The sequence below is a fragment of the Larimichthys crocea genome, chromosome XIII (assembly GCF_000972845.2).
Source record: "Larimichthys crocea isolate SSNF chromosome XIII, L_crocea_2.0, whole genome shotgun sequence".
In the NCBI taxonomy this organism is placed as follows: Eukaryota; Metazoa; Chordata; class Actinopteri; family Sciaenidae; genus Larimichthys; species Larimichthys crocea.
Window position 1 is genome coordinate 48,486,691 of NC_040023.1, and position 15,743 is coordinate 48,502,433.

General features: G+C 47.1%; 1 protein-coding gene, 1 long non-coding RNA gene and 2 other non-coding genes across 4 annotated transcripts in view; 2 read left to right on the forward strand and 2 right to left on the reverse strand.

Annotated features, from left to right (window-relative positions):
* Positions 1-8,672, reverse strand: part of c5 (complement component 5) — a 28,489-nt gene extending 19,817 nt beyond the window's left edge. Inside the window, 20 exon segments of the mRNA XM_027286716.1 lie at positions 64-203; positions 1,509-1,591; positions 2,474-2,555; positions 3,336-3,527; positions 3,663-3,728; positions 3,804-3,930; positions 4,016-4,165; positions 4,771-4,983; positions 5,063-5,266; positions 5,347-5,535; positions 5,799-5,914; positions 6,001-6,127; positions 6,240-6,345; positions 6,480-6,570; positions 6,657-6,739; positions 6,841-6,938; positions 7,024-7,094; positions 7,190-7,343; positions 7,424-7,619; positions 8,513-8,672. Coding sequence (XP_027142517.1) covers positions 64-203; positions 1,509-1,591; positions 2,474-2,555; positions 3,336-3,527; positions 3,663-3,728; positions 3,804-3,930; positions 4,016-4,165; positions 4,771-4,983; positions 5,063-5,266; positions 5,347-5,535; positions 5,799-5,914; positions 6,001-6,127; positions 6,240-6,345; positions 6,480-6,570; positions 6,657-6,739; positions 6,841-6,938; positions 7,024-7,094; positions 7,190-7,343; positions 7,424-7,619; positions 8,513-8,589 — 2,565 coding nt within the window. The 5' untranslated portion in view covers positions 8,590-8,672.
* trnas-gcu (transfer RNA serine (anticodon GCU)) lies at positions 762-843 on the forward strand. The gene has a single exon. It is a non-coding gene; the product is annotated as a tRNA-Ser (tRNA).
* Positions 1,242-1,323, forward strand: trnas-gcu (transfer RNA serine (anticodon GCU)). The gene has a single exon. It is a non-coding gene; the product is annotated as a tRNA-Ser (tRNA).
* Positions 8,673-9,022: 350 nt separating the features above from the next.
* LOC113747318 (uncharacterized) lies at positions 9,023-11,197 on the reverse strand. The gene is made up of 2 exons (XR_003463556.1): positions 9,224-11,197; positions 9,023-9,177 (listed from the first exon to the last, which is right to left on the reverse strand). It is a non-coding gene; the product is annotated as an uncharacterized LOC113747318 (long non-coding RNA).
* Positions 11,198-15,743: the final 4,546 nt, after the last annotated feature.

Genomic DNA, 15,743 nt, shown 5'->3' on the forward strand with positions numbered 1-15,743 from the left:
AATCAGTGAGCCACCTGCACTGAATCATGGGATATGTAGTAGACTGTGGTGCGTGGCTGGTACCGTGACACTGTCGGGCTGCTGGTTGTACACTGAGCCTTCGAGATCCAGCTGTTCTCCTCTGACCACCTGATACGGCAGTGGGATGTTCACGCTGAGCGGCAGATTGACTGACACCTGAACCGGCTCCGCAACACAAATACCTGGACAAGACATGTTCAAACATCTCAGTCACAGTCTGATGAAGTACTGTCAAATCTAACAAGAGAGTCACGACAGGTGGTCTGAGATCTGATCTGAAGTATCTGTTGGAGGTTATCTTAGGCAACTGGACACGAGGGAAGGGAGACTCAACGACCCACAGGAGACCTCAACGACCCACAGGAGACCACGACCCACAGGAGACCCCAACGACCCACAAGTGACCGCCACGACCCACAGGTGACCTCAACGACCCACGGGTGACCACAACGAGCCACGGGTGACCTCAACGAGCCACAGGTGACCTCAACGAGCCACAGGTGACCTCAATGACCCACAGGAGACCTCAACGACCCACAGGTGACCTCCATGACCCACAGGTGACCTCAATGACCCACAGGTGACCTCAATGACCCACAGGTGACCTCAACGAGCTACAGGTTGACTACAAGAACCTTGAACAGACACTGCAAGCTGGTTGGCTGAGAACGTTCACCAACATGCAGCGTCACTCTGTGTACACATGCTCCTGCTGGTCACCTTGAGGACTACATATCAAGGACGAGGTGGCCGAGTGGTTAAGGCGATGGACTGCTAATCCATTGTGCTCTGCACGCGTGGGTTCGAATCCCATCCTCGTCGGAAGCTGTGTTCTTGTTAATATTCAACAATTACTAATACTACTTGTCTGTCTTTCTGAGTTAACTTGGTGGTTTTGGCTTCCAGACATCAGGATGAACTGAACAAAGCGTGGCTTAGGTCACCAAAAACAGGACTTCACTCTTGGGATGGACTGTCTGAGGACAACTGCCTACATTTGATCTCCACAGGAATTCAACATGAACACTGTCACAGGATGTTTATGTATGAATATAAGTAAGTCTGCTGACTTCAGGTCGTGGTATGAACTCCTAACAACAGTCTGTTTGTTACTTCCTACCTCCTCAACAGAAGAGAACATGCTGGAGTGAAACCTTCTACAAGTGTCACGTCGTGACAGAAGTTAACTTTTGATGATCACCTGGAAACTGCACACCTGTGACGAGGTGGCCGAGTGGTTAAGGCGATGGACTGCTAATCCATTGTGCTCTGCACGCGTGGGTTCGAATCCCATCCTCGTCGCAAGTGTTGTTCTTGCTAATATTCAAGAACAAGTGTTCAAAGCTCGGCGCCTTGAAGGTCACATGACCTGAGACCTTTGGTGGATGCTGGTGTTGACTTCATGGACAATCCTGAGTTATGTAACAGATTACAAATGTTGGCAGTTACAAAAACAAATGAAGGTTGAAGGAGGTGAAGAAACTGACCGTTCTGGAACATGCTGACGGCCTTGATCTCCCAAGTGGTGAGAGAGTCTGGTAGAGTTTTGGTTAGAGAGAACCGGCCCGACCTGAAGACAAAAACATGCAGTAATTCAAATCAGATAAAAGAATGTTTGATTATAAGTAATAAATCCCTGAAGTGCTGTGTCAGTCCGAACAACTGAACAACGTTCACTACGTTTTATTGTGTGGAGCCAAGTTCAGTTACTTTAAATAAAAAGTTCAGTATTTCTCTCTGGACTGTTTTGGGGTCAAGACCGACTAAACTGAGACCAAGTCTTGACAAAGACCACATATGAGACCTCTCTTTGGGTCACCACCTTGAAGTATTTATGAACCATGTGTTCCTCCATGAGACATTATATATCCCTGCAGTCTTGACCGATTTGAACTAGAATCGAGAGTCCTCTTTGTCTAAGACCGACTTGGAGTACTGCAACACTTAAAATGGAAACACCCAAGAAAAATACAACCATGATTCAAAAAAGGTTTGGACATGTCTGAGGTTTGAATCATGGACTCTTCAATCCACTTCTTGTCAGTCCGTCTCAGATGTTCTGGTCCAGAGAAGTGTGCGGAGTGTTAAACCTCGCCTGTCCTTCATTTGAATGACTGAGCCTTTCAAGGACGCCCACGATCATAATACGATCAGGTGTTATCAATGAAGCGGTTTACCTGTGGAAGCTTCAAACAGGTGTTCTTCATCCTGTCAAACCTTTATTGTCAGAATGAGTGAATATTTAAAGTTTCTCAGTTTGAACATGAATCTCGTCTTTTATTTACGTTTTAAGCAGCGTCCAAACTTTTTGGGGATCTTGGTTGTACAAGTGCCTCAAAATTGTACTTAAATACTTGAGTAAATGTACTTAGTTACTTTCCCACTGCTGTTATCTTTTTGTCCAAACAAACAAAACAAACAGAAACTCCTGGGTGTGTTTGATTTGTGTCACCTGACAGGTTGCACCTCCCACATCCAACTCTCTGGAAAGTAGCTCCGCACCAGAGGAGTCTGGTCGAAGTCCGGACCCAAGTCTGTACAGCACACACACACACACACACACACACACACACACACACACACACACACACACAGTCTGTAGTATTGATCCTCCATCAGCCGTACATGTTGTGTTAACGATTATTTTGATAATCGACTAATCTGTAAAACCTGCAGCTGATCAGATCATTAGCTTTCAGCTTGAAGTGTGAGCTAACTGAAACTAAAAACAATTAAGATGACAGCTCATTAACGCTTTAATGAGAGTCCACGGCCCCGGGAAACGGTGAGGTCCGGTCGTGGCGCACCGCCGCGGAGGAAATGCGTGTGTGTGTGTGTGTGTGTATGTGTGCGTGTGTGTGTGTGTGTGCATGTGTGTGTGTGTGTGTGTGTGTGTGTGTGTGTGTGTGCGTGTGTGTGTGTGTGTGTGTGTGTGTGTGCGTGTGTGTGTACAGGTGTGTGCGGGTGTGGTGTGCGTGTGTGCATGTGGGTGTGGGCGTGGTGTGCGTGTGTGTGCGTGTGTGTGTGCGTGTGTGTGTGTGCGTGTGTGCATGTGTGTGTGTGCATGTGTGTGCGTGTGTGTGTGCGTGTGTGTGTGTGTGCGTGTGTGTGTGTGTGTGTGCGTGTGTGTGTGCATGTGTGTGTGTGTGACAGAAAGGCAGAGGCAGTGGAAGCTGCAGCCGCAGTTTTAAGAGAAAAGTAAAAAAAACAAACAAAAAAAAACGATGCGTCGACTAAATTAGTTGTCGACGATTTTGTTCGTCATCATAATCGTGACTAATCGACTAATCGTGGCAGCCCTAGTTCAGACTGACCGTGGCGTCCCAGGATGTATTGGTTCTCCATTGAGCGCTGGATGTACTCGCAGCATTCTCTGAAGACGCGTTTGCACTCTCGGTGTTTGGGGTTTCTGAAACGCTGCTCGGAGAACTGACGGCAGGTGACGCTCTTTGGAATGAACCTCATCCCTTGTTCACAGCACGTCTTCAGATGACCGTAGCTCTCAGCTGGACGGAGACAGACACTGTTATCGAGCTGAAGGAAATATATTTACGTCTTTGGAATAACAATAAATATTACTTATAGAAAGTTAGATCTGTTTTATTATAAATAACATGTTAACATTCTCAGGTGTGTCTCACCTTTCGCAGCCTTCTCCTCTGCACTCACAGATCGTTTTGGACGGACCACAGCTGTACACACTTCACCTGCACACAGACACAGTTCAGCTCATTTCATCGATCAGCCCATGGATCGATCGCCTGATTGGTTGGTTAACGTACTGCTGGTTGATGCTTGGGCATTGGCATTGGTCATGAAGGTGAGCCCGGCCAATCGGAAGACATCTGCGCTGTCTCTGCCACCGCCTCCACCGCAGCCCAGGTCACTTTCCTCGATGGTCCGCAGAGCCTGCACCGCACATCCAGTTACTGTTGTCACTTCAAATAAAACTCACCAACACTGTCTGACAATAAACAGCGTTTAACTGTGTTACCATGGCAACGGGGTCCCTGTAGTTAGGCCGTAGGGTGTAGAGGGCGGTGTCCACAGCAGACAGAGCCAGCAGGCCGTCCTGATTGGTCTGAATGTCCAGTTGGATGTTTTCTTTAGGTTTGTATTCCCGACTTCGATATGACAGGTCCGTCTGACAAACACACAGTGCAGTACATTAGCATGATCCAAGGGGGGCAGCAGAGAGCAAGAAGTGTGTGTATTCAGTATTGTGTGTAAAAACACAAGTTTGGCATTATTCTGAGGACCTCTCTGAACTCTCATAAACAGCCTCTGGAGACCATGACAGAGAAAACAACGTGAGGACGACTCAATGTCCTCACTCTGTTAAACCATTGCTGGTCCCCACATAGACATCTTTACAAACACACACATTCAGTACAAAATATACTTTTTACATGGTGAGCATGTAGAATCAATCAGACAGCCTGGAATCACCTTGATACAATTTCAGACAGCCTGGAATCACCTTGATACCATTTCAGACAGCCTGGAATCAGCCTGATATCACTACAAACAGCCTGGAATCACCCTGATACCATTACCGACAGCCTGGAATCACCCTGATATCATTACAGACAGCCTGGAATCACCCTAAAATCACTACAGACAGCCTGGAATCACCCTGATATCACTACAGACAGCCTGGAATTACCCTGATAACATTAAAGAATGGACTTGTGTCCAAGTGGTGGATTCTCTTGACTGAATCTGTTTTCAGACACTGTCTCGTGGTACCTTGAGTCCGTTGACACACTTGTCTTTGACTTCCAGCCAGACGGAGTCCGCCACGAGCTCGGATGTCCCCTCCCCGAACAGGATGTAGTAGACCAGCAGCCTGATGGACGGGACCATGACGGGTGTCAGCCGGAAGCTCAGAACCTGTTTGTTATCGGTGGAGGCGAGGAACTTCTGACTGCGGAAGTCCACCACCTTCCCTTTAGAGATCACCTGAGGGTGACGTCATCGGTTACTATGGAAACAGGACAAACACTGAAGACGTGCATCATCATCAGCTGTGTTTTCTCACCACGTAGTTGAGGGAATTGACAGGTATGTAGGAGGGCGTGGCCGAGTACACCTTGATGCTGGCAAAGCGCCCCACCTCCAGACCTTGGCCGGGCAGCGGGGGGTCGATGTAAAGGTACCGCTGGTTCGGGGACTCATAGGCCACCGCCTCCAGACTCAGACTGGCCTGACTGGCTGCAGGGAGGGCGGAGTCCTCCGTCTCAAACTGTGACAGGAAGTAAACAACAAGTACAGCAAACACAAAATGGACACACCATGACGACACCACATCTTCCTCTTCCTCACCTTCAGCACCGCCTTCACTCCGTTTCTCGGCGTGTTGCAGATGAAGACAGCGAGGCCGTCCGATTGGCTGTTGGCGCTGTCAGGACAGGGCATTTCCTCGTTCTCCATCCCGTTCATGAACAGCTGTCGCTTCACCAGGCGAACCCGGACCTGACTCACCGGTTTGCCCAGGTGATCCTTCACCAGCACCTGCAGAGAAACATCACGGCGGATCGAAGCTCCTCATCAACACTTCATCCATGTCAGCCTCACACACACACCTGGATACCCTCACACACACACCTGGACTCCCACACACACACACCTGGACGCCCACACACACACACCTGGATACCCAAACACACACACCTGGACGACAACACACACACCTGGACTCCCTCACACACACACCTGGACACCCTCACACACACACCTGGACGCCCACACACACACCTGGACGCCCACACACACACCTGGACGCTGTAAGGAAGTCCAGGTTTGATGAAGAGGGGCGTGGACACCAGCCTCAGGCTGTACGGTGATTTGACAAACTTCACTGAAGCAAACTCCGCCTCCTGAGAGAGCCCACCTGTCAGACAGAGAGGAGGGGTGAGGAGGGGTGAGGAGGGGTGAGGACACCTGAACAGGTAGCTGAATGTCGGCTCATGTTTGTACCTGTGGCCTCCTCAACCAGCACGGCGATGTACAGGTACTTCCCCTCCAGACTGTTGAGGTCTTTGTTGTGTTTGGACAGAAGCTTCTCCATGTTCACGCTCACGTCCACGTCACCGTCTGAGGACAGCTGAGGTCACAGGACAGATATTTTATATACTGATATTTTATATACTGATATTTTATATACTGATATTTAGAACCATTTTAGTTTTTTATCGATATATGTCTCATGTTCTTACTCTGTGCGTGGTCACGCTGGGGATGATGACTGGAGGATCTTTCCCGCTGATGTAGCCGTAACGCAGAAGCACCTCGCCATCGGCCACCGGAGCACCGTGAAGATACCTGATACAAGCACGTGTGTGTGTGTGTGTGTGTGTGTGTGTGTGTGTGTGTGTGTGTGTGTGATTTAATTCACAGCTGAATAATTGCTGAGTCATCGCTTGTCTTGTGAACATGACGTCAGCGTGTTTCCTCACCTGGCAGACAGCTTGAAGCTGAAGCGGTTGAACTGTCCGTAGCTGATGTAGTTCACCTCAGGCTCCATCAGGATGGAAAAACTGGGAAGAACTGACAGGAAACATTTTTACAACGTTTTGATTCACCTGAAACGTGATGTCATCATCAGATCTGATGACGAGTCGTTGTCTCGTTACCGTATTCTTTAACTTCAAAGTTCGTTTTTGCTGTCGTCGTGTAATCATCAGAATACGAAGCTTCAATGGTCCAAATCCCCAACCTGGAACAACATGACAGACAGCCTGGAATCACCTTGACAACATTAGAAACAGCCTGGAATCAGAGTGTGTACAGATGGTTGATGCATGTTTGGGTTCTTACTTTGGTCTGATGGGGATCTTGAACGGATTCTGCATGGATGGGATTCCGTTGTTGACATCAATCATCTCCACGATGTCCACCGTTGTATGATCCGGGTCCTGTTGGGGACACGATCACTGATCTGAGATCAGCTTGACATGAGCCAGATCAACATGTTGACACCGTGCTGGTCAGTGAACTCACCTTGAAGGTCAGGAAGACGCTGCGATTGGCCGGCCTCAGCTCCTGGTTCAGAGAAAACGCTCTGACTTTGACTGGACGGGTCGATCCAGAGAGAAAGAATCACGAGGTCAGCCTGTGACTTCTGTGCAGTGCATTGTGGGATGCTGAGTGTCTGTTGTGATCTCACCTCTCTGATGTGGCGTGTACAGCGGTTTGTCGGTCTGGATGAACAGGAAGCCGTTGGTGCGGCTCACAGGGATGGACAGGTGCTTGTTGAAGTCTCTGGATTGGACGTGGAGGATCACATGATTGACGCTTTTATCCAGCTGACCTGGGTACAGCTAGAGAAGGAGGACACGTCAGGACCAGAACCTCGTCCTCAGATCACTTTTATGAATCACAGCTGTGAGTCACCACTGACCCGGACTTTGGCAGCAGCCTGGTGGACGTTCTGGGTGTTGAGGGTCACGACGTCCTGGGCCAGAACCACGTGGTCCGGAGCCATGGAGGTCTTCAGGTACACGTAGACCTTCATCTCATCTGTGAAACCAAACAACTGCAGCAGAACCGTCTCCACGGCGTCCAAACGCAGCGAGACAGGAGCTGTAATCAGAAACCTGAGAGAGGACGACACGCTGTCTTTACTTCCTGTATGTCATGGTGGAACAGGAAGTGGTCATAGGTATAGCTAAGGTTAGCATGCTAACACCCTAACCAGAGATGGTAAACGTCAACATGTTCGCTAAAGTAGCTAACCGCTAATTATCTGCTCTTAGTATGCTAACAGAACCGGGCTCAGCAGCCGGACCGGGTTGGACCTCAGCCTCCGAGTCCAACAGGGACTAACGTGACAGCACCGAGGAGACCTACAGACGCCATGATGGAAACAGGGGAGCTAAAGCTAACATAACAAAGCTAACACAGCTAACACAGAGGATCCAGCTGGTTTGGAGCTAATGCTAATGTAGCTAATGCTAATAGTAGCTAATGCTAACAGTAGCTAATGCTAACAGTAGCTAATGCTAATGTAGCTAATGCTAACAGTAGCTAATGCTAACAGTAGCTAATGCTAATGTAGCTAACTGTTAACAGTAGCTAATGCTAACAGTAGCTAACTGCTAACAGTAGCTAATGCTAACAGTAGCTAATGTTAACAGTAGCTAATGTAGCTAACTGCTAACAGTAGCTAATGCTAACAGTAGCTAATGCTAACAGTAGCTAACTGCTAACAGTAGCTAATGCTAACAGTAGCTAACTGCTAACAGTAGCTAATGCTAACAGTCACTAATGCTAACAGTAGCTAATGTAGCTAACTGCTAACAGTAGCTAACTGCTAACAGTAGCTAATGGTAACAGTAGCTAATGGTAACAGTAGCTAATGTAGCTAACTGCTAACAGTAGCTAACTGCTAACAGCTCCTCCTGCAGCTGCTTCAGGTAACTTTTGTTTTGTTTTGACACAGGTGAAGCTAACAATGCTAACAAGTAGCAGACAGGAAGACGTGACTCACGATCTGGACTCATCTGGACTTGCGTCGGTCGTCCAGCAGAGAAAGCACACACACATCAGGAGGACACACACCTTCATCCTGACGGTGAAGACGAAGCAGAACTGAGTGAGACGACGGACGGACTCAGATTTTATTAGTGATTGATCAGCGGAGACGGGAAGTGGACGGACTGTTTGTGTCCCAAAGGTGAGTTTACTCAGCCTGTGTTTTCTGATCTTACCCAACATGTTGACTCTGTTATCACGTCCACAAACATTCATGAAGGTCCAGCCGAGGACACGCACACACAACCTGCAGTTCCTCTAACGTCCACCTGAGGCTGGCTCCAGAAGTGAGTCAGTCTCCATAAGTCCCCATGTCCAAATGTCCAACTTCACAGCAGAGTGAATGAGTGACAGACACGATCAGGTAAAGGTTGCGTGATACTTTATTCAGAGTATATTTGCTCAGATACAACGTGCTCCATAGAAGTCAACATATCATACTTCATATACGGATACATGAGATAAAGTTTATATTCACAGTCTGCACATTATTTACATCAAACGTGTCCAAACATTTACAAACATTAGATTTTCTGAACCTGAACGCAGCCCAAACCAACAAACAAACAATAATCATCATTTCATCATGTTTTAATAAGTGACGAGCTGCTGTAAAGGAACCTAACGAGCTGCTTTAAAGGAACCTAACGAGCTGCTGTAAAGGAACCTAACGAGCTGCTTTAAAGGAACCTGAACCTAACGAGCTGCTTTAAAGGAACCTGAACCTAACGAGCTGCTTTAAAGGAACCTAACGAGCTGCTTTAAAGGAACCTAACGAGCTGCTTTAAAGGAACCTGAACCTAACGAGCTGCTTTAAAGGAACCTGAACCTAACGAGCTGCTTTAAAGGAACCTGAACCTAACGAGCTGCTTTAAAGGAACCTGACGAGCTTTCAGTAGATTCACTGATCGCTGCTAACATGTTAGCATGTAGCTAATGCTGAGCAAAGTACAGAACACCATGCTAACATGACTTTTGCTATCATCAAGCTAACCTGGACTTAAATGTTTGGCGTTAGCGTTAGCTCTACTCTATCACACAACAAGGTGCTACACTAAAGTGCTAGCTAACGCAACACGGTACACGTCAAAGTTAGCATGACTTGATAATCCTCAAACATGGACGCTAACGTTGATAATTTGAGCTAATGTTCGCTAATGTTAGCTAAATCTGTCGCATTAGAGCCGAGTAAGCTTGAGCTACATTAGCTCGACCGATGCTATAACGCGAGCAAGCACCATGCTAATATGTTAGCATTAGCAAGTTCCAGCGCGTTGTAAGCTAATGTCACAGCTAAGTTTATCTGAAATATGTCGCGTTAGCTTGGCGACATCGTGGCTAGAGTTGTTGTTCAGTTGGAATAGCTCGCCAAGCTAGCTAGCTTGCTAACACATGGCCTGGCTCAGTTAGCTCTGTCAAGCTAGTGGTAAAGAGTGGTGCTTAGATTTGAGCTTTAGCATGGAGCCTCCTGTCACTTAGCATTGTGTATGCTAAGCTGTTAGCATTGAATGAACTACCAGAAGCTCAGTGGATTCCTCTGAAGGAGCCTCAGTGCTCACACTGTAGCGCCTCCTAGTTTTAAACACACGTTACAACCTCAATCAATTAGCATGCAAACCAAAGCACGACATCATCACCATCAAAGGCACATGATTTATACTGACATGACACTGTCCCATCATGCAATGTTTATGAAACATTTAAAGAACGTCTGAGTGTTGGAATAATCATAAATGTGCGCATGCATGTAATGTACAAATGCCATGTACGATGATGTAACTGTTTGTCTTCGTGGTCAATGATTAGCTGGGTCGCCCAAACGGAGTCCAACTGTAACATCAAACATGGAGCCGGTGACGGGAACCAAACTCTGAATCAATGTGGCGAAGACTGAGGGACGAGCTAGCTGCGAGCTAAAACCAGCCAACCAGTTAGTTTACTTAGCTAGTTAGGTAGCAGGCTAGCTATCAATCAGTTAGTTGTGTAGTTATTAAGCTAGCATGCTAGCTAGTCAAGTTGTTTGGCTAAGTAGTAAGCATGGTAGCTAGCTAGCAGTCAGCTAGTTATGTAGCTATTAAACTAGCATGCTAGAATTTACCAAACCAGTGAGTTAATCAATCAAGCTAGTTAGCAAGTTGTTTAGTTAGTGAAGATACGAGCTGGTTAGCAGTCAGTCGTTTATTTGGCTAACAATAAATGAGTCAGCTAATGGTGTAGTTATTAAGCTAGCATGCTATAGTTCGATAGCAAGTTGTTTGGCTAAGTAGTAAGCATGGTAACTGGCTAGCAGTCAGCTAATCGGCTAGTTATGTGGCCAACCAGTCGGTTAGCACGCGATGAGTCAGCAAGTTGCTTAAGCATGCTAGCTGGCTAATGAGTTAGCTGGCTAATGAGTTAGCTGGCTAATGAGTTAGCTGGCTAATGGTGACTCGGCTCGTTAGCAAGCTAATTGTTTGGCTAGTTAGCATGCTAGCTGGGTCACATGACGCAGTCTGTCGACCCCCTCACGTCACAGCACCATGGTGGGTATATGGTGAACCAGCGACGCGGGGTGAGGCATGGCGGTCAGCTGCGGCGGAGGGGGGGAGTGGGCGGCGTGCACCACCACGCTCGCCCCCGCCGCCCCGGCGTCTCCCCCGGTAGGGCGCGTGGCCTGGCGCTCTTCTTCTGGTGCGCTGCGCCAGGCCGCCAGCCCCTCGATTACGCGGACTGGCCACACGTGGCACTTGACGGGCGCTCCTCGCCGGTGTGCATCGCGCGCAGTGGTTTCCGCAGCGTGGACGACTGGGCTGAAGCGGCGGTTGCAGAAGCGCACAACGAACGGCTTGTCCAGCTGTGGATGCGCATGTGCGCGCGCAGGTTTGCTGCGCGAGTTGAAGCCGCGGGTGGCAGATGACGCAGCGCATGCGACCCAGACTGTGGTGATGAGGAGGAGGAGAGGCAGGAGGGAGGGGAGGAAGATGAGGGAGCCTTCCAGTGGTGGAAACTCCCATCTGAGGAGAGGAGAGGAAGAATCGGACCAATGAAGAATCAGTGGTCAACAAACTTCCTGTTTGAGTTTACAGAACGGCTCCGATCAATAATTAAAATCATCATCGTTGACCAGTCGTTTGGTCTTCTTTCTTGCTCTGCCTCTTTCGTCTCCCTTCCGGAAAATTCCGGGATTCCCAGAGGTTTGTGGGGAGTTTTGCCTACCAGAACCGAGTCACTATCCTAGACCGGGGGGAATCGTCTGAGGGGAAAACACAACGCAATCTCGCATTATCATTAACACATCATTGATATAATATATTATATATTTTATTATATATATATATATAATATAGTATAGATAGATATATATATATATTATACTATAAGAACAACACACATGTATCATATAATGAATGTAATGTGTGTCTCTGTGGACAGGTGTGATGACTCTTCATCTTTCAGCCAGCAGAGGGCGACACACACCTGAACTCACAGACTCGTTGAGACGTCTCGTCTACAGTCCAGTTAATTCTTTTTTGTTAATTAAAAACTGTTTGATGACTTTCATGTGTTCAGACTCTTCTTCATGTTTCAGATCTACGTCACGCACACAGGTGTGATCGTGGTGCATTCACTGACCTCCACGGCCTTGTAGAAAATGCTGCTCCCGATCTGGACCACCTCCAGGTTCTGCTCCTGCTCGTTCCTCGCACACTTGATGTACGTCATCCAGCTCCTCTGGTCCTCCTGACTGGCGTCGATGAAATACCTGACGGTGCCGTCCTCGTTAAACACCTGAGGGGGAGGACATGACCGTCACTTTAACAAACTATGCTAACAGGCTAACAGGCTAACAGGCTTGTTGACCTGTTAGTTAACATGATAACCGGTGAGCAGATGCTAAGTTAGTGACACGTGTTGGATTGTTACCTACAAATTATAACTAGTTAGTCAGTCAGCTGGTAATTAATGAACCACCTGATTGGATGACAATTAGTTGCTTTAGTTAGCATGTTAAAAACCAGCTAGTCCATCAGTTACAGTTTACTTAGCTGGCTTAGCTAGCTAACAGTCAGCTATTTATGTAGCTTTTATGCTAATGAGCCAGTCAATCAAGTTAGCTTGTTAGCTATGAGTCAGCAGCTGTGCTCTGTCTGTGTGTGAGTGACTGCTGAGAGACACAGAAAATCTCTAAATGAAGCCCCTCCAACTAGTGGACACTAATGCCAAACGGTAGGTGGTATCAAAAAGCCCAAATGACCGTGAGCATCCTCATCTTGTCGACCATGTGAATGCTGAATTTCAGTGTGTGAAGTTAAAAAATGTGACCTGGGGAGAGAGAGAAAGAACAGGTGCCCCGTGCTCCTTTGGGAAATTTCTCCTCTCCAGTTTACATGGGAGTAGATGGGGCTGTCGGTGGGTGATCCTGGAGCATCAGTGCGTCTCCCGCCAAAACTATAAGTCTGACAGCTTCAGCAGTGATATCGCTGCGTAGCCCACGAATTTTCCTACGTTTCTGTGTAGAAATTATTTCTGTAGAGTGACATTTGTGGCCACGAGAGCCGTTTGCAAATGTATTTTCTGACAAATGTTTCTCTATTCTCTAGCTCGAGGAACTTCTACCATCACACCATCTGAAACTTGTAGTAGAAAAGTTTCACAAAACATCAGACGAACGTTGATACGTTATTGTGTGTGTGTTGCGCTGTCTGTGTTTTGTGTGTGTGTCTGTGTGTGTGTTGTGGTGTGTTGTGGTCTGTTGTGTGTGTTGTGTGTTGTGGTGGTGTCAGTTGTTGTGTTGGTGTGTGTGTGTAGCTCACCTCCCCATCAAGGTTGATATGTATTTGTAAGGTCGATGTGTTCAGGTGAGATGAGTCGTCGTGACCGGAACCTCTCTGTTCACCGCTTTGTGCCCGTCTTAGAGAAAATCGCCCAACACTTCACCTGAAACAAAACCAAAAGTTCAAGTCAACGTATGCGCCAACGTTTTTTGGTGGCAGACAACACATGACAGAAACTCACCTGGAATGAAACTCTGAGCGATGATCCACCGCACTGGGCATAACACGAAGGGACGGCACACATTTGGAATCGCTTAACACACACACAACAAACACACACACAACAACACACACACAACACATCATATTAATACTTCATAAACACGATTTTTGTGCAATCAGTTCAGATGAGAGACAGATGCAAGACACAAACTTATAATACATAACTGCTGTGTGTTGTGGTGTGGTCTGTGTGTTTGTGTGGCTGTGTGTGTGTGGTGTGTGTGTTGTAGGTCACGTTGATCAGATTAAACAATACAGTGAAAATTAAATATGAACATATTAATATTTAATATTTTATTTAATTTCAGATAACAAACAGCGGAAAACATTCTCAAACTTAAACATGATTAAAACAGAGAGGAGAGGAGAGGGGAGGATGAGGAGGAGGAGGAGGAGATGAGGAGGATGAGAGGAGGAGGGGAGAGGAGGATGAGGAGTAGGAGGAGGAAGGACGAGAGAGGAAGAGACGAGATCGGAGAGAAGAGAAGGAGAGGAGGAGGGAGAGAGAGGAGGAGGAGAGAGGAGAGAGGAGGAGGAAGAGGAGGCAGGAGAGAGAGGAGAGAGGAGGAGAGAGTGAGAGGAGGGAGAGGAGAAGGGCAGCCTCGTAAGCGCGGAGGGCCTCCGCCGGTCGGGAGTGAGAGACTAAGTTCGCGCTCAGAAGAACCGGGTCGGGTCTGGATGAGGGTTCAGTAGCCGGGACGGGTCCCGAAACGGTACGGAAGAATTCTCCGAGAGCCAAAAACAGAATTTCAACAATAAAAGTCAAGTAAAATTGAAAACCTAATAAAGCGAGAAAGGCCGGTCGTCAATCGCTGAATTAAAAAACTACTAATTAAGAAGGCGAACAACAATTAAACTCTATTAATGCAGCTATCATCAACAGGGTTTACTCGTGTATTAATTCATCCGTTTCATTTGAGGTTGTTCAAAGGTTTTTGATGTGGAGGTTCGGGCGGCGGCGCGACGGGAATCAAAGAGCTGATCAAGTCCGGACAGTTATGATCAGATTAATGAATGAATAATATCAGATTCAGAATAGAAATTAAGCAGATTAGAATGAATCTTAATTAAATATAGTTTGGTTTTCAGTTAATAAAAACCTTTGACATAATTTAAAGTTTTTTTTAATTTACGTGTTTTTCGATCAATAATTCATTTTTATCTCTTTTTATTTGAATTGATAAAAAACTTTCAACACTTTTATTTTAGAAAATGGTTCGCTATTTTATTTGAAATTGAATAAAACTTGCAGACTTTTATTTTGAAAATATTGCTCTTTTTATTTGAATTGAATAAAACTTTCACTTTTATTTTGAAAAATGAGTTTTCTCTTTGTATTTGAATTGAATAAGAAAACTTTCACTTTTATTTTTGAAAAGATTTTCTCTTTTTATGGAAGTGGAATAAAAACGTTCAGACTTTTATTTTGAAAATGAATTTTACGCTTTTTATTGAATTGAATAAACGTTCAGACTTTATTTGAAATGAGGGTTATTCGACTCGAAGAGCAAAGGTTAAGTATTGTTGACTTCATAATAGCCTCTGATTGGATGGATTAAAGATGTCGTCACATGACCTCCGGGAGAAGACTGCGCGAGCCCTCGGCGGTGAAAGCCGTCTATGGGGCGTCGCGCTCGGCGCGGTGCGAGTCCTCGTGCGCAGGTGAAGCTTGGTTCTGGTTCTGGTGCTAGGTTCTGGTTCTGATGGTCAAGGTGTGTGGCTGCTCGCCCAGCACGTGCCTCCCGCGGCGTACAGGAAGCTGTGCAAGAGGTCCGACGTGTGATGTCCGCGGAGGGACAGCGGCTGCGGCGGCTTGAAGCCCGGCTTCAGCCCAAAGCGGCCCGGCAGAACCGAGCCCATGGGCGGGGTCCAGAGAGGGAGGCGCGGTCCGGAAGGAGAGGAGAGAAGGAGGAGAGAGGGAGGAGGGAGGAGGATGAGGAGAAGGAGGACGAAGAGAGAGGAGAGAGGGAGGAAAGGAAGGGGAGGGGGAGAGAGGAGGAAAGTTTTTAAAGCTCAGACATAAAGAGCAGCAGAGTCCGGATCAGAGATCTCCGGGTTCTGTCGGTTTCCGTCAAGGCATGGGTTGCGGTCTGTGCGGGATGTGCGGTCTGTGCGGAGCTCCGACTGACATGAAGTATGAGAGTGAAATCA